Consider the following 25,535-nt stretch of genomic DNA (forward strand, 5'->3'; position numbering starts at 1 on the left):
GGATTATTGGTCTCCCAGAGCGCTCGGAGGGTCAGCAACCCGAACAATTCCTGGAAGAATGGCTTAAGACCTCCCTGGGGGATGGATTCTCCTCGACATTCTCGGTGGAGAGGGCCCATAGAGTCCCAACGAGACCTCTTCCCCCTGGAACTCCACCTCGACCTTTCCTGGCACGCCTCCTCAACTGCAGAGATAGAGATACTACTCTTCGCCTGGCGCGACAGAAGGGCCCCATCAGATTTAATAATGCTACTATATCAATTTTTCCGGACTTCTCCATGGAACTCCAAAAGCAGCGAGCACGATTCATAGATATCAAGAAACAACTCAGGGATAAGAATATCATCTACTCCATGCTGTATCCAGCTCGGCTCCGCATTGTCCATGAGGGCTCCACCTTGTTCTTTACAGATCCAGCAGAGGCGGCAGAATGGCTGCGGTCGCACGGGGCGTCTAATGTGAAGGACTCCTAATCTAAGTTCTTTATCTAATGGCAATATACATAGAGCTCTTCGAATGGGTGCGAAAGGTGGCAACAATACCGGACACTGAATTCAGTGAGGGTATCCCCTTCTTTATTTGACTGTAGGAGTATGGGAACATGCTCCTCTACTGTTCCAGTTTTGTTTGGTTTGGTTTCATATACCAAGTTTGGATGTTTAATATGTACGGTTGCCGCCAATATTAACCTTTTGCTCTGTGTGATGTCTCTGGGCTACGCCCAAATAACACACTATACAATTATTTTCTCTTTTATATATATATGGGGTCTGAAATCGTATGCATGACCTGGAACATACGGGGTATTAAGACTCCTAAGAAGAAAGTCAAGGTATTCTCGCAGATCAAAAGACATCATCCCCATGTTGTGGCATTAGTGGAGACACACCTGACTAGAGATACGGTTCGATGTATGCAAAAGCCGTGGGTACAATGGTCTCTCCATGCATTTCATACCAGTTATTCAAGAGGGGTCTCTCTGTTGATACACAAGGAGGTCAAATGGGAGGCCAGAGAAGCACGGCGGGATCCTGAAGGCCGTTTTGTCTTTGTGCATGCATTTCTTAATTCACGTGAATATGTGATATTGTGTATTTATAACCCTCCCCCCGCTAACATGTCGGTTCTCCGTATGGCATTGGGCTTCTCTCTAAAATACCCGGATGCTAGTGTTGTTTGTATGGGTGACTTTAATCTGGTCATGGATCACTCCATGGACAGATTGAGATTGGATGACACAGTGTCCGGGGAGTCTATGTCTCAGTCCCCTTCCCAACTGGCATTGTTTATGGATGGCAGCGGTTGGCTCGATTTGTGGAGAATGAGTCACCCAGGGGTTAAGGGGTATACTTGCCACTCATCTACTAAGCGAACTTTATCTCGTATAGACTATATATTTGGATCTAGTGGCTTGGCATTATGGGTGGATAATGTTGAACATGGCAATAGGGGGATTTCGGACCACAGTCCGATAACTCTTAAACTTAAATATGGGCAGCCCAATAACAATAGATCCTGGAAATTAAATCCCTTCTGGTTGAAATTAATAGATTCTAGTGATAGGACGATTGAACAGTTAGATTGTTTTATTTTAACACACCCAGAACCCCAGAATCTTGGTTTATTTTGGGATGCCCTAAAGGCATGTTTGAGGGGGTGCTTATCCTCTACAATTTCCTATATTAAAAGGGTGACGGCGAGGGAGGATGATGAGATGGAGCAGCGATTAAAAGATTCGGAGGCCACATATATAGCAAATCAGACCAGCAGTAACAGGGCTGAATGGCTTACTTCTCAGAGGATGTATACTCAACATTTAGACGTTAAATCGAAACGCAAACTATTTTTTACCTGCCAGTCCTACTTTGAACTAGGGAACCAGGCCAGCACACTCTTGGCTTTCTTAGTGCGCCAACATAACACCGCTAATACAATATTGCAGATCCGCGCACTCGATGGCTCATTAGTTTCATCCACTGATGACATACTTCAATGTTTTCATGACTATTATAAATCATTATATAAATCCAGTAGCGGTTTTGGGGTTGGTGACTGTCTAGATTACTTATCAGATATAACATTCCCCACACTGAGCCCATCCCAACAAGCCTTCATGGAGGCAGAGTTTACTTTGGAGGAAGTGGAACACGCTATAGCGGACATGGCTACTGGGAAGGCCCCGGGACGAGATGGGTTTCCCATTGAGCTATACAGGAAATACCGGGATAAGTTTGCACCACTTCTATTGAAGGTACTTAGGGGAATATGGGAAGGAGAGTCTGTGCCTGAAACGTTCTATGATGCCAACATTATTGTGCTCAAGAAGGAGGGGAAGGATCCTCTGGATTGTGGATCATACCGACCAATTTCTTTGGTGAACGTAGATTATAAAATCTTTACTAAAATTCTGGCTACCAGACTGAACACAATTATATTAGATCTTATACATCCGGACCAAACTGGCTTCATGCCTGGGAAAAGTACTTCCATCAATATTAGGCGTGTTCAGTCGGTCATCCAATATAGCTCTCTAGAGGCAGATAATAGATGGGCACTGGCTTCACTGGACGCAGCTAAAGCTTTTGATTCCCTTGAGTGGTCCTTCCTCTCTGCATGTTTGCGAAGGTACGGTTTTGGGGACAAATTTCTGAGAGGGATAGGTACAATATATGCGAAGCCTAGAGCACGTATGGTTGTGAACGGCCTGATGTCTGAGTCTTTTTTGTTACATAGGGGAACTCGCCAGGGGTGCCCTCTCTCTCCTGCTCTATTTGCCTTGGCGATTGAAGCTGTGGCAATACGAATGAGGTCTTCCATCGACATTAGGGGGATACATATAGCGGATCGGGTTGATATTATTGGCCTCTATGCAGATGATATGGTAGTGTTTATGGATCAAACAGAGGATACGTTACCAAAAGTAATAGCGATTATAGACAAATTTAGCAAATTCTCCGGTCTTTATATAAACTGGGATAAGTCTGCCCTGATGCCTCTCTCTCATACCCCAATGCCGCGTCTCGAAACTCTCTCGCCGTTGCCCATAGTCTCCAACTTCAAGTATCTGGGAATCTATATGTCTCAACATAGTCAATTTGATTTACAATTTAATATCTACCCATTATTGGATCTGGTTAAATCCAAATTTGCTACTTGGGATAAACTCCCGCTCTCCGTGGCTGGTCGTATTAATCTGATCAAAATGATACTGCTCCCCAAGTTAAGTTACTGCTTCCAACACAGTGCTGTCCCAATACCTAAATCCCTCTTTGCGACTCTAAATTCCCTAACAACATCTTTCATATGGGTGAAGACTAGGCCTAAACTTACATTATCTGCTCTGCAGAGACCGAAACAGGGGGGCGGGGCGGCCCTGCCAGACTTTTACCTATATTATCTTGCCGGGCAGGCAAAAATGATAAATAAATGGATGCCCAATAACTCTCTTCCTAATTCTGAGAACCATCTGCTCCACTCCGCCCAAATTGAATGTCCATTGGGGTTTCTGGAGCTGGAGAGGGTTGGTGTCCCTCGTCTGTTGCCTATGCTCCGGTTGGCACGATCAATATGGAGACAAATTAAAAAAATAACTAAATCTGTTGATATAGCAATGGAAATGCCATTGTGGAATAACAGTTATTTTCCGGGACTATTGGGCCACCCATCCACGGAATTTTGGATATCGTATGGTGTTCTCTCAGTAGGTCATATACATAACCAGGGGATTTTCATTTCCTTTAAACAATTACAAAATTCTCACAATATCCCGAGATCTCAATTTTTCCGCTATTTACAATTAAGGTCAACTTTTCAATCACACATGCGGAATATGGGTACAGGTCGAGCTATTTCATCTCTACCTTTAATAGGAATTCTTAATTCGCAAGTTCCTCAAGGACTTATTTCCTCTTTATATACCTATTTGTTATCTACAGGAGGGGGGTCTATTATAGACTCTATTAAGGGGAAATGGGAGGGGCTTCTTCCAGATACACTAGGGGAAGAATGGGAAGATATTTTGGAATCTTCAACTAGGGTTTCCCCATCGATTAATAATAAGATGATTCAATTATACATTATATACCAATCCTATTTGACCCCGATCCGCCTTTTTAAGATGGGTCGTCTCCAGTCATCAGATTGTCTAAGATGTCATTCCAGTGATGCGGACTTTATTCATATGATTTGGAGATGTCCTGTTATTTTTCATTACTGGAAAGAGGTGACAACATTGTTGACATCCTTGTTATCGATTCCTGTCCCGCTTGAACCATTGACCTGTCTATTTGGGGTGTGGGATGCGGAAGCCTGGGATCACTACACTGGGATACTTCTGCGTGAGACACTATTTATGGCGCGAAAGGTACTGGCGCTACGATGGATGGGTGGTCCTTGCCCATCTCTTAGAGCTTGGGTTGATCTAGTAAACTCAATTATTCCGTATGAACGGACATTATATCAGAATAGAGGGTGTCCAGATAAATTTGAGAAAATATGGGGCAGATGGAACTCCTCCCATCACACTCTATAATTTAATAATAATTTAGAATACATGTGAGAAGTGGGGTTCGTGGTTTTGGGGACATTGCTTACAGAGTGAAATTTATACGAAATTTTATTTTGGCGGCGTTTTCTTTCTTTCTCTTTTAGTAGTTAGTTTAGTTAAGGTTATACAACAAGATACCAGTGATCGACATACACCATTTGTTACCCTTGTAATACTCTAGAAGTGATAATGTAATGAGAGTAATTGCATTTCATGATATAATGGAAAATGATGGATACAAGTGCAAATGTGTGTATTGTATGATTTATTTTGCAACTAATAAACGAACTTAAAAAAAAAAAATCACTGGGATTTGTTAAAGCGTTGCAGAGTTATTGCCACATAAAGTGACACTGGTCAGATTTCAAAAATTTGGCTCCGTCACTAAGAGGTTAAAAAACAATGACTCCTTTCTTAAAGACAAAAAGGCAACCCCAAATTATGGATAAGTTCTCTTTAAGACCCTCCATTAGCCTCTGTGTTCGTTAGGCCTAAAATAAAGATGGAAAACCTCTTTTTGAAACCCAGTTAATTTCTAAAATGTAGTTTGATGGGTTCGGGTAAATATATAGATTACCAATTAATCTGACAACAATATGTTACCAATTACAAGGACCACATTCAACGTGGAAGGGAGCGTGAAGGATGGCACCTGCTTCCTATGTCCTCGATTTCCTATAGGTTCGTCTAGGAAAGCAGAAGCTCCTGTTGTTTTATAGAAAGAAGCCCCTTCGACTACGTTCTAATATTTCAAAGGAATTTTGGGGAAAAAGGGAATCTGCTGACATCCTCAGTCCTTTTTATAGTGGCCAAAAAGCTTTCATTCCGAGAACAATTGTGGTCAGGAGACATAAGTTCTCAGAAAATTCCCCAAAGGTCAGCCATATGCATCCTTCCATGCCACCTTCACGTTCCTGGTCTCCACACTCTCTAGATTCCCGTTTACAGCCTCAAAAGCAGCTTTCATCATTCACAAGTGTGTCAGTCAGTATGATTTATGGACTGCATTCAGGAAAGTCAAGGCACATAGGATGAGAAATATGACTACAATCTGCTAATTTGTTTTGCATTGAGCTACTTACTACTCAAAGACTTGACGTCGGACTGAAATCGGCAACACAATTAACCAGCCGGTGACAGATTCATCCATCCTACCTGCCAGACTGTGCCAATCAAGGACAGCATGAGGCGACATTTGGGGAGAACAGTGAGGAGCCCTATTCTTTAACTTTTTGCTGATTGACAGCTTCTGAATTTAGCTCCTCGAGGTGGGTCATCCTTTACCCACTGGCTTTTTACTACAAGCTGTGAAATAAGGGTTTAACTGCCAATCAAAGAAACAATGACCCAACACAAATAGCCAACCCCCCAGCCTTAAGGAAAAATAACACAAGAGCCTAAAGCCATCCAAAAATAGAGATACACTAAAGCAAACAGGGATCCTCCAGGAACCATAACTAAATTATCCAAAATCAATCAACGAAATCAAAGAGAATTCTTAAATCCCTAAATCTTTGGAAGACTTTTTTTTTAATTATCTTGTCGGGGGTTACTTGATTACTTGATGCATGTCCACTTTTCCAAATATACAAAATATATGTAACAGATCATCAGGGTAAAGGAAATCACACAGAATATAGGACATTTGCTACGTGGATATTTTGGAACAAGCTTTCCACGGTTACGATTAAAAGTTTGGATCTTTCTACAAACTTTACTTAACATAACATAACAATGGGGGTGTTATTTTGAGGGAAAGGTTAGCCCAAGGCCACATAATCTGCATACGTCACAGAGGAACTCATTTAGAGACATTTCTCTTGGCTGACAATAACTTATATAATGCATCCATTTATTCAATTTTTGTCCTGTATTGGGTGTGACCCTCCACTAAACCATCACTGACGGTAGGGGCAACATAGGAAAGAAGGAAATCACTGTCCAGCACTTTCACAGGTCAATTCTTATAGGGGTTCTTTCAACTTCTTTCCTTCAGGAAAATAGGAAAATGGGCTAATACTAAAGAAGAAAATTTCCTTAATTTCCAGCTATTTCCCCAATGAGTAGAGCAGGTCAGGTCAATTTTTTTTTACTACAATTGGTGGTATTCCATTTTTGGATGAACGTGTACCCACTATTTCACCTCAATCGGAAAAGGATCTAATGGCGTTTAATGACAGTGATGATGGGGAAATGTAGCATTCAATGCCGCCATTCGGATTAATGGTCGCGAATGAAATACATGGACGACCCAAATTCAATATATCATGTCCACATAACCTCTCACATTAACCAATTAAGTGCACATTTATTAGGATATGGCATTGTATTTGCCATAATTCTTTAACATATTTTAATTACGGTATACCGATTGATAAGCTTCTTTATAAAGTTTGTTAAATTTACAAAAGCCATTCTTACACACGGGATTAGATTAGATGAAACCTTTAAATCAGATCCCTTAGAATGAAAAGCAACAAAATGTATTGTACAATGTATGTACAAGTATTAAGCAAGTAGCCCCTTGATTTTAAAAGGCCCTTTGTAATGCCATATTTGCCCAGTAGAGGCAGTGCAGTGAAATGAAACACTTACCGTACTTCCAGCTTCCTCTACAGATTACAGCTGATCTCTGGGGGTCCAGCAGAACACCTCCATACTCTTCAATGTAAAAATTACATTATTTTATAACATTTCTCCTATAAGAGACTATGCCTGTGACCTTAAAGAAGCCCTCCTCCTCCCATCAAAGTTTTCATCCTCTTAATATATTGCAGTCATATTATATAGCATTATGTACTTACAATTGCTCATTTCACTTTTCTACCCAGATAATTCTCTTTTCTCTGCTCTATGTAAAAACAGAAAGTCTCTTGTCCCTGCATGACTCATTCCTCTCTTCACCTCCTGACTCAGCGGTTCCATCCTCCCCATGCCAAGGATCTCTGCAGTGACTCATGACTCATGCAGAGAAAATTGACCTGTTTCTACATAGAGCGTAGAAGGATTCAGCTCATCGGTTACTAATCACATGATTTCGTAGACCTAATGGAAAAGAGAAGAATTATCTGGGTAGAAAGGAAAGATGAGCAATTGTAAGTATACAGTGCTGTATAATATGATGACTGCAATATATTAACCCCTTAGTGGCAGCCAATACGTCTTTTAACTGACCTGAGATATAAGAGAATAGTATCCCCATACAGGTGACTATCCAGCAGCTGTCGGCTGTACACTAGAGCTGACATCTTGCTGCATCAGCCACGATCAGTGTTTGCACCGTCCAAATCTGTTTAACCCCTTAGATGCTGCTGTTAATAGTGACTACATCACTATAAATGGTTAACAGTGTGTGGGGGCTTCCTCTTTATCCAAATTGGTGCCCTCAGATCATGATTGTGTGGTCCTGATATTTGCAATGGCAATTCATGACCAAATAGCGGCCTTAGAGTCTGACGGCTGTAGTAATCTGTTCAGAAGTTAACGGCATTTAGGTGGTAAAAATACACTTTTTCATTCCTATCATGCCACTTTGCATTAATTCCTGTAAAGCACCTGAAGGGTTAATAAACTACCTGAAAGCAGTTTTCAATAAATTAGGGGGTGCTGTTTTTAAAATGGTATCACGTTTGGGGGTTTCCCAATATATGGGACCCCTAAAGTCACTTCAAACATGGATAAGGCCTAAAAAATAAATTTTGTAAATTTCCTTGAAAAAATGAAAAATTGCTGCTACATTCTTAAACCTCCTAAAATGCTAAAAAAATAAAATAACATTTTACAAATGTTGCTGATGTAAAGCCGACATGAGGGAAATGTTATTTATTAATGGTTTGCTGTGGTATGACTATCTGGATTAAAGAGATAATCATTCAAATTTAGAAAATTGCAAATTTTTTAACATTTTTCTCAAATTTTTGATATTTTTTATAAATAAACACAAAACATATTTACCTAAATTTACCATTATCATAAAGTATAATGTGTCATGAAAATCTCAAAATCACTGGGATTTGTTGAAGCGTTCCAGAGTTATTACCACATAAAGTGACAATGGTCAGATTTTAAAAATTTGGCTCCGTCACTAAGGGGTTAAGAGGATACAAACTTTGATGGGAGGAGGAGCGCTTCTTTTGGGTATGTTCACACGTTCCTGATTTCCATCCTTTTTTTTTCAGGACTGAAACCGCAGCTCTTGGCAGAAAACGCAGGTCCTTTTTTTAGTGCTTTTTTGATGCGTTTTTTGATGCGTTTTTTCATGCAGTTTTCTAGCCAGAGTCTGTGTGTTTTCTAGGAAGTTTTTTAGGGTTAAAATGGCTGAAAATACCCTAACCCTACCCCTAACCCTACCCCTACCCCTAACCCTACCCCTATTCTAACCTTAGTGGGGGAAAAAAAAAAATTCTTTACTATTCATTTACTATTTTTTTTTATTTTGATCACTGAGATAGGTTATATCTCAGTGATCAAAATGCACTTTGGAACGAATCTGCCGGCCGGCAGATTCGGCGGGCGCACTGCGCATGCGCCCACCATTTTGCAAGATGGCGGCGCCCAGGGAGAAGACGGCCGGACAGACAACGGGACCGGGTAAGTATAAGGGGGGGAGATGGGGGCACGGGGGGGGGCGTCGGAGCACGGGGGGTGGCATCGGAGCATGGGTGGGTGGGATTGGGGCACGGGGGGCAGCCACACTGCAGCGGTTCTGCACCACAAACCGCAGTAAAACCCGCAGATATTTTTTTCATCTGCGGGTTTTACGGCGGCTTTCACCTCACAATGCGGCTTTCACCTCACAATGGAGGTCAATGGGTGCAGAACCGCTGCTGTTTTACAAAAAGAAGTGACATGGTACTTCTTTTTTACCGCAGCTAATCAGTGCGGTTTTTTTTTTTAAATTCAGGATCATGTGCACAGTGGGTCCTGTTTTCCATAGGGTACATTGTACTGTACCCCTGCATGGAAAACAGCTGCGGAACCGCAGCGGCAAAACCGCTGCGTTTCCGCGGTAAAAAACGCACTGTGTGAACATGGCCTTAACCTGTTTACCTGGTAGTATATAATGCAGAAACAGATCTGCCCATGCAAAAATACATAGTAGCTTAAAATGTAAATAAAACTGGAGACACAGAGACTTGTGGTCGGTTGGAGAATAAATTTTTCCTGGCAAATTTGCAAAAAGATAAGTATACAGCCAGCTCTTCCCTCTCCTAGTGTATCCTCACCCACCCCCTGCAGACTGTGAGCCCTCGCGGGCAGGGTCCTCCCTCCTTATGTACTCGTGTGCCTTGTTATCTGCTCATGTTTAATGTATTTGTCTATATTTGCCCCGTATTCACATGTAAAGCGCCATGGAATAAATGGCGCTATAAAAATGTATAATAATAATAATAATAAAATACTTTTATTCTTATCGATGAGCCAGTAGAAAGTTCTTCAATCTAAAGGTGTGTTGCGAAGGACCGATGTCGGCCCGTTATTGAGCCTTGATCCACTAGATATAACTTATTGACAGTTGATATGATTGCTCTGTCCCCACATCGTTTCATATCCTCGGCCACACACCTCGGGTGATGTGCTGTCGATAACTGTGATTTCTAGGATGACATAAACCAAGGGTGTCAAACTGTATTCCTCAAGGGCTGCAAACAGGTCATGTTTTCAGGATTTCCTTTTACTGCACAGGTGATAATTTAATCACCTACACAAATAATGAGTTGGTGATTAAATTATCACCTGTGCAGTAAAAGGAAATCCTGAAAACATGACCTGTTTGCAGCCCTCCAGGAATGCAGTTTGACACCCCTGACATAAACAATCCAATCATGCTGTGACTGTCGGTACGTTTATCTGTAAACGTTCTTACAAATAGTTATCGGCTGGTCTGAATGGGCCTTATGTCTCCTGGGCTCCACAAGGGTCATGTCTCTTGATGCACAAATAAAATATTGTAATTAGATTAAAATATTGCTAAGGTTCCGGTGTGATCTGCGGAAAGATCAGACAAGCCACAGAGAGGCAAGTGGAGATTTGTAAGTGACAGGATTCCCCGGGCCAGTAATTCATTCTGGTCATGCTTACAATATGTACAGGCGGCTTTATCACATTCTCATCAGCACATAATATTAAACCTGAGCTAAAGCACAAGCAAACACCCCACTCCGAGCCCGGCTGGGGAAAGGTCATTGTATTCCTCGTAATTCATTCCCTACTCTGGTGACATTTACTGTATTCCCAGCAAATTAATCCCATCCTGGAGAAAATGCTAAGCTTCCATATTCATATCTGGTGGAAGGCTGCGCCATATAAAGGATATAATAATATATATATATATATATATATATATATATATATACATACACACATATAACACACGTACAGAATTTCGTAAATATTACTTTTGCATTATATATATCTAGTTACTATAGTAAATATGAAGTACTCCCAAATAGTGTTGAGAGGATTGATTAGAAGGACAGCAGTCCATCGACCAGGTCAGTAGTCCGGCCACTAGACGAGAGGCTCGTGAGTCTCTTACCTTTAGGGATCTCCAAGCTGGCTTTTGAATAGCCAGGCTGGTACAACGTCATCAAGCTCAGATGGGGATCTTGGAAGGTAAGAGATTTGTAAGCCTCCCATCCAAAGTCTGACTACCAGCATTCTACTTAGTTTGAGCCTTTTGGCCACACCCAAGGTACACCCAGCGCACTACTTAGCTTGAGCCTTTTGGCCACACCCAATGTTCACCCAACACTATACTTAGCTTGAGCCTTTTGGCCACACCCGATGTTCACCAGTGTTCTACTTAGCTTGAGCCTTTTGGCCACACCCGATGTTCACCCAGCGCTCTACTTAGCTTGAGCCTTTTGGCCACACCCGATGTTCACCCAGCGCTCTACTTAGCTTGAGCCTTTTGGCCACACCCGATGTTCACCCATTGCTCTACTTAGCTTGAACCTTTTGGCCACACCCGATGTTCACCCAGCGCTCTACTTAGCTTGAGCCTTTTGGCCACACCCGATGTTCACCCAGCGCTCTACTTAGCTTGAGCCTTTTGGCCACACCCGATGTTCACCCAGCGCTCTACTTAGCTTGAACCTTTTGGCCACATCCGAGGTACACCCAGCGCTCTACTTAGCTTGAGCCTTCTGGCCACACCCGATGTTCACCCATTGCTCTACTTAGTTTGAGCCTTTTGGCCACACCCGATGTTCACCCAGTTCTCTACTTAGCTTGAGCCTTTTGGCCACACCCAATGTTCACCCAGCACTATACTTAGCTTGAGCCTTTTGGCCACATCCGAGGTACACCCAGTGCTCTACTTAGCTTGAGCCTTTTGGCCACACCCGATGTTCACCCATTGCTCTACTTAGCTTGAACCTTTTGGCCACACCCGATGTTCACCCAGCGCTCTACTTAGCTTGAGCCTTTTGGCCACACCCAATGTTCACCCAGCACTATACTTAGCTTGAGCCTTTTGGCCACACCCAATGTTCACCCAGCACTATACTTAGCTTGAGCCTTTTGGCCACACCCGATGTTCACCCAGCACTCTACTTAGCTTGAGCCTTTTGGCCACACCCGAGGTTCACCCAACGCTCTAATTAGCATTTCTGATTAATCTTCAGTTTCTGCAGAAAGGAGGCCACAATTGGAACATTGAAGGTGCGATTTATTTTTTTTATACAGGGGCTACATCCCCTACAAGGCTTTGTGCCTCATATTGGTCTGATTGACTCTCTTCGTTATTAGAAGGGTTGTGCTTCAGACATTGATGGACCCTGTATGAAATGAACGATCAAACATTTGTTCATTCGAAAACCTCCCAAATATTTAATAAATTATCACCAATAGACTCTGCTATATCACCGATCTGCACTCGTTATGGGAAAGTCATCATTACATTTGTGATATATGATCGCTGTAGGTGGCAGGAGGCACTGCCCAATGTTCCCACCCAATGTGACAAATGCCAAAAGAGTCAAACATATATGGCTGATATGCATTGCCATTTAGTTCAGGGGAATCGCACCAAAAATATAGATCACATATACTATTTTACAGAGGAAAAATTGTGAATAAAGCCTGGGATCAAATAGATAACTGCAAGTACAAATGCTGTAAATCACGGAACTTGAACTAAGCATTACTAATGAAAAAAATACAAAAACACTCCTACCCACAAAGAAGCGAGCGCCATTACAACAACTCAGGGGTATTAGCACCAGGACCATAGGCTTTAGCACTTAGCAATGCAATGTCTTGTACAGAAACCCATGTGTCCTATTTATACTGTCAAATACCATCCACATGATATACGAGATCTGATCTGCCGGCAGTAAATTTATGCTGTCATCTCGGCCATTTGTGCCTAGCTGGAAAACAATCCATATTTAAAGGGCCAGTACACACATGGCAGTATAGGCTGCTATAAAATGAATCGGAGAAGCCCCAATCCATCAGATGCTGTCTTTTATGACACAGACCAGTGTATACAGATAGTAGGCATTTTACATAGAAGCATCTGCTCCTTACGATGCGAACGTCTTATGTATTATTCTGCACTGATGAATGGCGCTGGTTAGTTGTGATTGGGTTAAAATGCTGATGTAAAAGCAACTTGAAGATCGATTTTTCAATGAGCTCGATATCTGAAACATCAAGGCCAATTTACTCCTGAAGGATAATGGCTCGTGCTTTAGTCCAGTGAGGGTGAAGTTAACCCCAATATCCTATTTCCCCATGGTCACAATGATAGGGGTCCAGATAAATATTGGGAGTCAGATATCTTAAAGGAATCTCTCTGTGTTTGTATGTAATCTGAGACCAGCATGATGTAGGGGCTGAGACCCTGATTCCAGTGATGTATCATTTACTGGGCTGCATGCTGTTACTTTGGTACAATCGCAGTTTTCTCTGCACCCGTAGCTTTCTGTGCACCCAGCTCATAGGCAGAAGGCTGCCAATCAGTGGTAGGGGCGGGGTTACACAGAGCAGTAGACTAGGAGACACAAGACACTTAGTCCTGTAGTGATAATCTCCTGCTGATAAAACACTGATATTACTGAAACAACAACACACAGCCTAGTAGGCGACACATCACTGGAATCAGTGTCTCTGTCCCGACATCATACTGCTGGCAGATTACATAGCAAAACCTGCTGACAGATTGCATTTAAATATATTTTCCAGAAAAGTTTAGAAAAGATCCGAAGCTAGATATATTTGTGGAAATGCTAGAGCTTTTATTACGGGAGAACATTTCATCAAAAGGGGATGTCCAGCATTTAGTATAAAAAGGAAAGGGAGGGCAGCAATTGCAATAAAGTGGATGGGATTTATAGAACTCTCATACCCACTGTGCTGCTTTATTACTCATTGTAATTTGACCTGCAGTGCGTGTTTCATATCCACAACATGTCAATTTCCCTTGCGGGTACGATGAGTTTTATCTGCAGATTCTCCCCACAGACTTGCATTAGATGCAGAAATTCGAAAGGTAAAAAACGCTGCAGAAATGCATCAAAAACTAAAGTAATTTACACCTAAGCATATCAATAAGTTTTTGTCAAAACCAAATACCAAGAAGTATCAAAAACAAATCAACTTTATTTAAAGCATGCGACACCAAAAAGAGACAAAAGGCGCACAGTCAAAAACACGATAAAAATCCACAAGTAACCTCGTTTAAAGAACAGGTGCAGAAATTCTGCAGCGTCTAAAGCTCATTGTTGGAATGTAGCCTTACGGTCACTGCATCTCCCCACAAAAGTGATCAAAATGTTGCAAGCACCAAAAAATGCTATCAATAAAAACTACAGCTCATGAAAAAATGCACTCATACAACTCTGTGCACTGATATAAATATATTTTTTTTTTTCAACAAAATTTCTAAAGTTTTTAAAAGCATAAAATATAAAAAATATAAGTTTGGTATCGCTGTAATGGTACTGACTTGAGTTGAGCAAAACAGTTTTGCAAGACCTTGGTGAAGCAGACCTGTCTGTGGCCGCCTGACCAGTGTCCTGCGAACCTCCTCCTTAGTGCGAGCATCCCCAATGCCTCTTCTGAATACTGCTAACAGGGCCGCCATCAGGGCATTACTGCCCTTACTGCTGTATGGGGCCCGGTGAGCAGAAGTAAACAGGTCCAGCTCTGGGACCTCCTCTTGTGCTTCTTTTCCCCGGGACCCAGGGTATGATAAAGTATTATGCAGTGGGGCACATATCGGCACAGGGAGCCTTCCAGGTGCTGTGCAGCCATCAAAGCTGAACAGCTGTGCAGCGCCAAGGGAGTACCTTTGCCTCATCTGTGACGAGCGGGTGAGTATTGGATATTTTAAGAAATGTTTAATAGGTTAGAGTAGTGTAGGGTCTGGCCAAAAAAAGTCTACTTTGTCATGGTGACGGCTTAAAAAAAAAAATCCTTAATCAAAAAACAAAAGCTGCTGGCTATGTATGTGATCTGGTGTTCGATGGGAACTGTTACTGTGTGATTGGTGAGGATGTGGTGCAGAAGTAGAGTTTTTCCAAGAATGGGCGGTGGGACTGTGGAAGGTTTGCGGGGTGAAGGTGGAGCCTGAAAATTTTTCCAGCATGGGGTCCTGAAATTCCTGGTGGCAGCCCTGACTGCTACTAAACAAGACCAGAGTCCTATGAATTGCCTCATACCTGCCGACATCCTCGGAGAATCGTCTGATTAGTAACATTAATCAGAAAATGCGTCGGAGAGGCCAACAGTCAGGAGAAGGTTCACACCCTCTGGTCTGGTGACAATGGACTACCGACGCAGCCGCTGGACCCGGGTCCTGCATATCTTTTTCCGCAATCCTAGCTCTGACCTGAAGAATCATGTCAAGATCATCGTTATGATGGTCATTACAAATGAAACCCAAAAATCAACGTCAGGCTTGCCGATCGCTGGCGGTCCAACTAATGGGACCTACTAGGGATCCCAAGAAAGGGGCTCTGCAGCCATGTCTTGAATGGGGAAGAAGTGCAAATTCTTATCCTCAGCTCCAATCATAGTCTATAGGACAGCCGGAAATAGCCGAGTACGGGGCTCATGTTTCTCCAGCAGTACCATACAATGAATGGAGCAGAGGTTGAGCGTGTGCCCCTCCGATCCATTCAAGACAGGAATGAAGAGCTCCGATCTTGGGATTGTTGGGAGCTTTGACGGTTGGATAATTAGTGAACTGCAAATAATCCCCAATCTTACAGTTAGGAGATAACGTTTTGCTTTTTTCTAAATAACCATTTGACTATAACAAACAGGTATGGACTGGGACTGAAATTCAGCCCTGGCATTTGAAATCACACAGGCCCATGCTGTCCCTGTCCCCATGAACCAGAAGGAATATATTACTAATATTACCCTGGATAGAGGAAAGCAAGATTTACTACATGACCAATATTTCTAATGATATCTGTGGCCTGCTGGGGTAAGTGACTGTGTCAGCTACTTTGTGCTCCTTCAAAACTCTTACCAGTATGAGTATCTTGAGAACACCAATTCTGTTAATAACATAGCAGACAAGGCGGCCCACAACCAGAGAGGCCCTTCTGGCATTTGCCAGAATTGCCAGATGGCCAGTCCGGCCCTGATAACAAAGCTTTCTCTTGTAATGATGATAAGCAAGTCAAGAAAGGAGATGTTTTTAGCCTCTGGATGTTTTAATTTACTGACAACAAGTAAAGATCTTCATGAAATTGAAAGTAAAGTTCCTGAAAGTATTGTTACCCCATTAATAAACTACAGAACACGCACACAGAAAACTACTGAACATATCATTGAATTTCACAACATATTTTTGGGTAAATGAATGCATACATTTTCAGAATTTACTAAATATTATAATGGGCACAATATTCTGTCCGATAACTGACCTATACAATCTAAGAGACATTAGCATATTAAAGAAGCCCTCCTCCTCCCATCAAGTTTTTATCCTCATAATATATTGGAGTCATCATATTAGACAGCACTGTGTACTTACAATTGCTCATTTTGCCTTTCTACCCAGTTCATTCTTCTCTTTTCTCTGCTCTATGTAGAAACAGGAAGTCTTGTCCCTGCATTTATTTTCCCATCTTTACCTTGTTACCAGGCTGCTCTCTCCTTCCCCCTGCCAGGGACTTTTGCTGTGACTCATGCAGGTAAAATTGACCTCCTGTTTCTACATAGAGCTTAGAATGATTCAGCTAGTCAGTTATTAATCACGTGATGTCATAGACCTAATGGGAAAGAGAAGAATTATCTGGGTACGAAGGCAAAATGAGCAATTGTAAGTAGACAGCGCTATATTATATGATGAGTGAAATATATTAAGACGATTCAAATTTTGCTGGGAGGAGGAGGAGGAGTGCTTCTTTAAGCGGACTCAGTCATTTACTATTTCTCCGCAGGCAGCTACTTACCGACATCGCTCCGTGGTCATTGCTGTTATTCTGAAGGGAAAGCAGCAGAGCAATGAAAGCACAAAAAAGGAAGAAATGTAAGAAAGAAGTGTTAGAAGCAGAGAGCAGAGACAGAAAAGCAACAAAGCAGGTTATTCATCAGGCAGCTCGGAGAGAACAGATATAGCAGAGCTGATTTCATCAGCGTAGTAGAGAGTCTGCAATTTGGTTAATAGTTTTACATAGGACTGCAAATTCACCTAGGGCATAAAAATGGTTCCTCTCCTCTACGCCTTTATGTACTGTCATTAGTTAGGTTCTTGGTTATTATCTTTACTGGATGTATTTGTGGAAAAAATATATAAAATTATAAAACAATTGGTTAGTAAGCACATTTGGAAAATCTGAAGAGACGACAACCAGATCCTCTTGATTTTATAGTAGCATTTTAGATGAATCTCCCAAATACTATGCTCTCAGAGCCAAGCAGTTTAGGAAAAAAAAACAGGTAAAGGGGTTATTCCCAACATTGAATGTTATCAGCTATCCACGTTCTGGTGATTGTTGCGGGTACTAGCAGAAGTTTGATCTCTCAAAATATAAAACTATTTAAAGGGAGGTTGTCGTCAGAAAATGACCTATTGTTTAAATCAGGTTTTTGTATTACATGCATTTAAAAACATTTTTTTACATGATTTACATTAAAATTAAATATAAATCTTGTAATTCTCACATTGGCCACTGGGGCTTTTTTTTTAGATTCTTACTTCCTGTTATTTCAGGAAGTAACACATATACATTAGCCACAATCGTCAGATCCCGACATGATCTTATGTAATGAAGGATATAACGAGCGTGTGCAATGGTTGGGGGAGATGAGACATCCTCTATAGTGATTGGTGCGTCCTCTGTTACCAACTGTATTTAGAGGTATTCCCTGTCATTGCAATCCTGCCTCTGATGATAAGGAGACTGCTGAAAACTGTTCCTGAAAGAGCAGAATGTATATGTCTAAAAAAAAGCCCCAGTGGTCAATCTAAAAATTGTAAGATTGCTATTTTTTTTTAATTGAAGATTGTGAAATGAAAGAAAAACATAACAAATGAAAGAAAAAACAAAAGGTTATTTTCTGATGATTACTTCCCTTTAACGCACACAGTAAATGCTGTAAAAAAATAAAATCAAAACTCCAGAATAGAGTTTTCAGTCACCGCTCCTCCCCAAAACATGTGCAATACTAAGTGATCAAGAAATCTAAACTACCCCGAACAGTATTAATAAAATCACCAGCTTACCAAGCCAAAATGAGCCCTCACACAACTCCATCAATGGAAAAATAAAAAAGTTACCAGTCTTAGTAAAGGGAGACGCATATCAAATTTTGTTTTATATAGACATGCAGGGATGTTTTTCTTAAGGTACCGTCACACTAGACGATATCGCTAGCGATCCGTGACGTTGCAGCGTCCTCGCTAGCGATATCGTCCAGTGTGACAGGCAGCAGCGATCAGGCCCCTGCTGTGCTGTCGCTGGTCGGGGAAGAAAGTCCAGAACTTTGTTTCGTCGCTGGACTCCCCGCAGACATCGCTGAATCGGTGTGTGTGACACCGATTCAGCGATGTCTTCGCTGGTAACCAGGGTAAACATCGGGTAACTAAGCGCAGGGCCGCGCTTAGTAACCCGATGTTTACCCTGGTTACCATCGTTAAAGTAAAAAAACAAACACTACATACTTACCTACCGCTGTCTGTCCTCGGCGCTCTGCTTCTCTGCTCTGGCTGTGAGCACAGCGGCCGGAAAGCAGAGCGGTGACGTCACCGCTCTGCTTTCCGGCTGCCCGGCGCTCACAGCCAGTACAGAGAAGCACAGCGCCGGGGACAGACAGCGGTAGGTAAGTATGTAGCGTTTGTTTTTTTACTTTAACGATGGTAACCAGCGTAAACATCGGGTTACTAAGCGCGGCCCTGCGCTTAGTTACCCGATGTTTACCCTGGTTACCGGGGACCTCGGGATCGTTGGTCGCTGGAGAGCTGTCTGTGTGACAGCTCTCCAGCGACCAAACAGCGACGCTGCAGCGATCCGGATCGTTGTCGGTATCGCTGCAGCGTCGCTTAATGTGAAGGGGCCTTTACTCATAAAAAATAAACAACCCTATACATGTAAGATTGTTATCTTGCACTTGTCTATTGAGATCTCTTCCATTGCAGAGAATGACTGCTTAGGTGGATTACTATTCATGAGGCTGCAGACAATGAGTACAGTATAATACGGGAATGTACACACTTGGTATTTGACTTCTGCGCGGTATTGAGGATGACTTCTGTAAGCGCCCGAGCTTTACGCATTCATGTTCTCGTAGAGGTTAATTATAGACATAGGCATTAGTGTACATTTTTGTGCCTGCTTGTACAGTACCTGGAAAGATTACTGAAAACTAAACTAATGAGCTATAATCTTTAGCTCAATGTACCAAATATGTTTTATACCCGGGAATGTGCCGTCACTCTGAGGATTACTATTCAGAATTAGAGGTAGTCAGAGAGGATAAATGCTAATTATATGGAGTTTATGAAGTTGGACGATGATTGAGGCACTTGACAGAGAACGCTTCTAACCAAGGGGGGGGCGACGAAATCAAAGGGAAAACAATGATAACATTCACAAGTACGTGGTAACTGAATTGGAAAATGTAAAGAAGATAGACAGATAGATGGATGGACTGGTGGATGGATAGATGATGGACTGAAGGATGGATAGATGGATGGGAAGAATGGATTGGATGGATGGACTGGTGGATGAATAGATGGATGGATGGGTGGATGGATAGATGGAAGGGAAGGATAGATAGATAGATAGATAGATAGATAGATAGATAGATAGATAGATAGATAGATAGATAGGTGAATGAATTATGTGCAGGGTCACTGGTGAAGTGATAGAGGGGAGATACATGTCACCGTGCATGATGGCGTCAGTGATGTAAAACCAGAGCAGTTCCCTCCAACACGTTGAGAGGATGAAATGAGAGTTATGTTATGCGCTGGTTTTAGTGGACCTCCATAGAGGGGGTGGGAGGAGATCCACCTTATCTCCACATGCAGACTCCTGACAGGACCTGTGTGATGTCAAGATCATGTGATCAGACACATGATAGAGGAGTCACAAGGTCTGGGCTTAAATGGCTGAAGGTCAGAGCTTTTGGTCTTCAATGTGGGCCTGGAGGAGCAAAGTGTTGCATGGAGTTGTGAAGCTGAACCGAGTGTGTTCTGCCAGCTGTGAGCTGGAGGAACCCCGCTCACAGAGGGACTGTGTTTGTTCTCCCACCATTTTGTTTTGTTCGCCTGTTTTGCCCAGAGGGCTGTATTTTCTTTACCACACCTTGGTTTATGCAGCCTACAACAAACCAAAGGAAGTTCTTTAAGACGCAGTGCACCCATGTCTACCTCCGTGTGCAGCCGAGTGAGCCGATCTACCATAATGGATAGACAGATAGATGGATAGATAGAATTTATGACATCACTTTATATCAGTGGTTGAGTTGAGCAAAAAGATTAGCAGGACCCTTACCCATTGGCATGTTGATAGTCCATGGCCGCTGGACTAAAGGCCTGCAAAACTCCTCCCTAATTGATAGGCCCGGTGTGATGTGGCTGGCAGATCAATGTGGATCATTTTGCTCAACTCTGATCAGTGGAGATCCAACATCAGGGACCAAAATGGATCCAAATAATGAAGGGACCATAAAGCTCTACATCTCTATTCACTGCTTTTCCTTGCACAATGGCGCCCCAGCTATCATCAGTGTAACAAAGATCTACAACGCAGTCAGGTGGCCTGAGGCGTGTGGTGAAGAAAAGCTTGGATGGAGACTCTGTGCTAAAGCCGATATGTGGCACCTTCATTCTCAACATCAGTAGAAGTTCAGGAGGTCCAAAGGAGGAAAGGAAGCAAAGAGATATTGCTAAGTATAGAGTATAGGTCTCGTAGCTGAGTATCGATTTATTTGTATTTATTCACCACCCTATAACCAATAATGAGGTGTTTTGTTAAACACTTTAAAAGAGGACCTTTCATCAGGCCAAAAGTGACCAGTTTTCATTCCTATTCTATTCCTGCTGCTCCACTGAGTAATCTGTTTTTTTGTCATTGTAATTTTTTTAAAATCCACAATATGGTTCTAGAAATATGAACCATTATATTTTGTGCTAGTTTTCATGGTTTTTAACAAGGGGGATTTGCTCACATGATCCTCTGGGGTGTGTCTGTAGGCTGCTCTGCATTATTATCCTATGAGCACTGCCCCCTCGTAAAGACCTAAATGAAAAGCTCCATATCTCTGGAACAAAAAAAATTAAATAAACAAAAAAATAAACCAACCAGGAAGCAGCAGGAATAAAATCAGGAAAACCAGCTACTGCTGACACTAGGTCAAAAGTAACCGGTTTTCCAGTTTTTACTCTTATTTTTTTTCCCACCGCTCAGTCGAATTTGCCATTTTTTTTTTAAATCTGCCATAATGTTCTGGAGATATGGGCCTTTTCATACAGTGATAATATTTATAGTCCTTACAGAAGGCATGGCTTACAGGTTAATGCAGAGTAGCCCACAGACACGCCCCAGAGGATCCTGTGAGCCACAACCCTTTAATAAAGACCATAAAGAGTAGAAAAATAGCAATAAATAAAAAGGCTTATATCTTTGAGACTGTATGATGGATTATAAAAAAAAACAAAAAATGGTATTTTCAGGAGAGCAGCGGGAAAATTAAGAACAAAAAATGCCCACTTCTGACCTGGTGATGGGTCCACTATAAGTAGTTTTCTACTGTCATTTCTCTGAACCTCGTTAACATAACAGCTTCATCCAAATCCTAAGAATCTGTCAAACAAAATCTGATGTACGTGGCCCTGTCACACGCTTTCCATTGTACTTATACAAGTTATTCTCAGCCTTAATGTTCACATATATTTTGGATTTACGCTAATAACGTCGGTGGCAGTGAATGTAAATGTAGCTCTGCCGGTTCAGTTGAGCATGGATCCGATCATCCGTGGCCCGAGGATGATTTATGATGGCGACACTGTGTACTAATAACCACCTAGTAACATGTTAGGAGTCTGATCTGACAGCGCTGCCTCCCACAGTCCCCAGCTAAACTTCCATTCAGTCTTCCAGCGAGTGATACGATCTGGAAAGGTTTGCGGAGTTCATAGCTATGTTCTGGCTGAATGCGCCCACTCGCATATGCTCCCATGGAGTGCTGCCATCGGCACGGTTTAAAGAGACTGCACTGCACTCTGCAGTGTCTTCATTTACAGGTCGCACTAAATTAATCCTTAAACATGATTATGAACATTTTTAATGAGAAAGGTTATATATATATAAAATATATACAAGGATATTACTATACTAGGATGCAAAGATCTTACATATAAGGTACATAGGGAAAGTGGCCGGCCTCTTGGACTAGTCATCCTAGTCCCCGAGCCTGCTATTAAAAACATATTTATATGAAAGGTCACAGGGTTTCAAAGACAAAGATACACGGCTGCAATAATGGAGACGGTCTCATGATTTGGGCACCATGAATTAGGAAAATCGTGAAAATTCTACTCTAGAAAAGTTTTTAATAAATGTGACTATTCCTTTATTTAAAAAAAAAAATCTCACTGGTTGGGTTCTAAGGGATCCCAATAGGTTTCCTTAAAAGAGTATTCTCAAATTTGGAAGTTATCACCTCTCCATGGGATGGGAGATAACCTCTCGATTGTTGGGGTCCCAAAGATCGAGAAAAAAAGCCAAGCTTGATGATACGCACTGCCTCTTCATTCATTCTTACTGGGACCTCTGGAGATAGCACTTTGTCTTCGAGACTGCCATAAGAATGAATGGGGCGGACATGCGTATGATTGAACACCATTCCATTCATACTGTTCTAGGGATCGGTGAGGGATGGACCTCCACCAATCGGGAACTTACCCCCTATTCAATAGATAGGGGAAAACTTCCAAATGTGAGAATAGCTCTTTAAAATTTTCTTAAGCTAGTCACAAACATTATCAAATCAACTGAACCAGGACCAGTGGAACCGAACAACCATCTAATGTGAATTGGAGTGTCCTGACTTCCCTCTGACAGTAGATGACAACAGAAAGAAGGATCAGGCTGCTCGATTTCAACATGCACGATCTTATTGTCCTCAAGCAACATAAGCCTCCGCCAGAGTTGTCTGACAGCAGCTCGTTCTCCTGTCGCCATTTAGGTGAGCCAGACATTTATGTCTGTTGGGTAGGTCGGGAGGAATAGTGTATGACCAGCTGTAAGTGGACTACAGACATAAGAAAGTAGTCAGCCACGTAAAGCAGGAGTGGTCAGTGGCGGCAGACACCACCGATGCGGCTTACATCCAGGGGAAGCCCTGCCATTCCTCATTGACATTATCAGTGGATTCTATGGAGATAAAAAAAATTCTAAAGTAGATTAGTGATTAGTGGGCACTCGGTATATAAGGATCTTGTGTGGAGTGGGATCCAGAATCACTATTGTTGTGTACGATCGAAACATTCATCACATAGTACAATGTCAAGAGCAAGTTAAAAAAAAGTTGTTAAAATTACATATTCCGCCATTCATTCTCCACAGGTAGAAATTCTAAATTGTATAAACTTACAGGCAAGTTAGTAAAAACTTGAAATGTGCTTCGTAAAAAATTAATCAGGTCCATGAGGTAACCGCTGGCTCTCCCGTCCGGCTCAGACATTGTCCAGTTGTAGTCCGCCAGTTGGACAAATTCATCAATTTTCAGGTTGAGTTTGGTGTAGATCTCCTCCTCGGCGGCATGCCTGGCGTCCTGAACAGAACAGTACACGGGTTAGGTTCTTGTCCGTTACGTCAAGTCTGATATTCTCTGGAGCTTCCTCAACACGACAAAAAGACATTTGCTTTTAAATTCCGATCTACAACGGTGTAACTCATAAGTGACGCCTGGAGGACCATTCATCAAAGTGTCGCAGTAACTCACAGCCAAGTCTGCTGCCCATCCTCTACTAGGGAGCCAAACGCCCAAACTACCAGCCGGGTATAGATCATTTTTAAAAGCTTGTTAATCAGCAAAGAAATGTCCAGGAGAATACATTTTCTGCTCGCGGGTGAAATTTTCTGTAGGTCGGATGAGTTTCATGAGACTATGCTCACGCTTCCATTTATTAGGAATGTGTTTGCCCAAAACTACGCATAAAAATAACTGAAATACTCAAATTTTATGATTTCAAGAGGACCTGTCACTTGACACAAATATTATATATACACTTTTTTATCTGTTGTAAATTCCGCTGTTTTTCTTTTGTTCCCGCACCTCTCTATTCCTTAGATATGGCCTCTCTCCTCTGCACAGTAGGCAAATCAGTACTTTTTAGCCGACTGGGTATGTTCCTAAAAAAAAAACTCCCATAAAAGAGCGAAAGGCCACGCTACAGGCTAGATTTACATACAGAGAAGAGAGGTCCATGGACCTCAGGAAAGAAGAGGAGCAGGAACAAAAGAAAAAGAGAGCAGCAGCATTTACAGCATTTTTTAAGGGCGGTGGGTGTTAAAATGACCTCTCAAATAATAATAATAATAATAAAAATTACGTGTTGTAAAATAAAAATGGAAATTTGTAAGAAAAAAAAATTAATTTGTACCTGTGTCATGTTTTTTTTTTTTGCGTACCAAGCACACATTTTATTTATACCATTCTGGGGTACGGACGATGTATTGATGGATATTCTTGCATTTTCTTAAGGGAGATATGGAGGCCAAAAATTGCAAATCTGTTTTTTTTTTTTATTTTTAGGGTGTTTATTATTCAAGTTAATTTTATATTTTGATGGATAAGGCTTTCTACAGATTGGGCAATACCAAATATGTTATATTACTGCAAAAAAAGAGTACGAATAAAAATTACATTAATTGTTGTCAGCAGCGCATATCCCCGGGTAAATAGGTGATGTACCACCGACAATATTACATTGCGACCAAGCGATCCTCTTACCGATCTTTATCTCCGTACAGCTTGCATCGGTCCATTTAAAAGAGCAACTGAATACAAATTGCGATCAAATTTGGCAATCGGCGCTCGTTTGGACACAATGTTTGCGCTTGTAAATGCAGATCGACAGGTCTCAGATGGGAGCCGTCCCGCAGACATTCTACCAGTCTACTTACTGTCCTTGGGTCTCAGTGCCACATTTTAAGCAGTGGCAGAGTCTAGCAAATCCTTCACTTCCATGGTACGCCGCTTTCTTCTAGAGGTGACCGCCGGCCAAGCTTTACAGCTCCGGCACGCACTATTTTGTATACAAACAGGACTATTTACTGCACCGCACCGTCTCCTCCTGACACCCGATAATGCACAGGAAACAAAACAAAGCTTAAAGTGCTGCTGTCACGCCATTATTCATCTACTTTACCCCGGACTGCAGCAAATAAGACAGATTTGTGCTGATCTGGCAGGCAATTGTGTAATAAAGGATCGCAGACACGCAGCAATTATCATTACCAGCTCCCACTGCCCACCGATAGTACCGGAATAACCAGCACTGGTAGCGGCT

General features: G+C 42.0%; 1 protein-coding gene across 4 annotated transcripts in view; it reads right to left on the minus strand.

Moving 5' to 3' along the window:
- EXOC6 (exocyst complex component 6) overlaps positions 1–25,535 on the minus strand; it is a 300,123-nt gene that overhangs the window by 116,916 nt on the left and 157,672 nt on the right. For 2 of the 4 annotated variants that reach the window (XM_069753783.1, XM_069753782.1), the window contains exons 18-19: positions 23,615–23,794; positions 16,966–16,995 (exon numbers count right to left, since the gene is read on the minus strand). In XM_069753783.1, the coding sequence (XP_069609884.1) occupies positions 16,966–16,995; positions 23,615–23,794 (210 nt within the window). The remainder of the gene's footprint in view (positions 1–16,965; positions 16,996–23,614; positions 23,795–25,535) is intronic. The other 2 variants (XM_069753785.1, XM_069753784.1) reach the window with 1 other exon arrangement.

The sequence above is a fragment of the Ranitomeya imitator genome, chromosome 2 (genome assembly GCF_032444005.1).
Source record: "Ranitomeya imitator isolate aRanImi1 chromosome 2, aRanImi1.pri, whole genome shotgun sequence".
In the NCBI taxonomy this organism is placed as follows: Eukaryota; Metazoa; Chordata; class Amphibia; order Anura; family Dendrobatidae; genus Ranitomeya; species Ranitomeya imitator.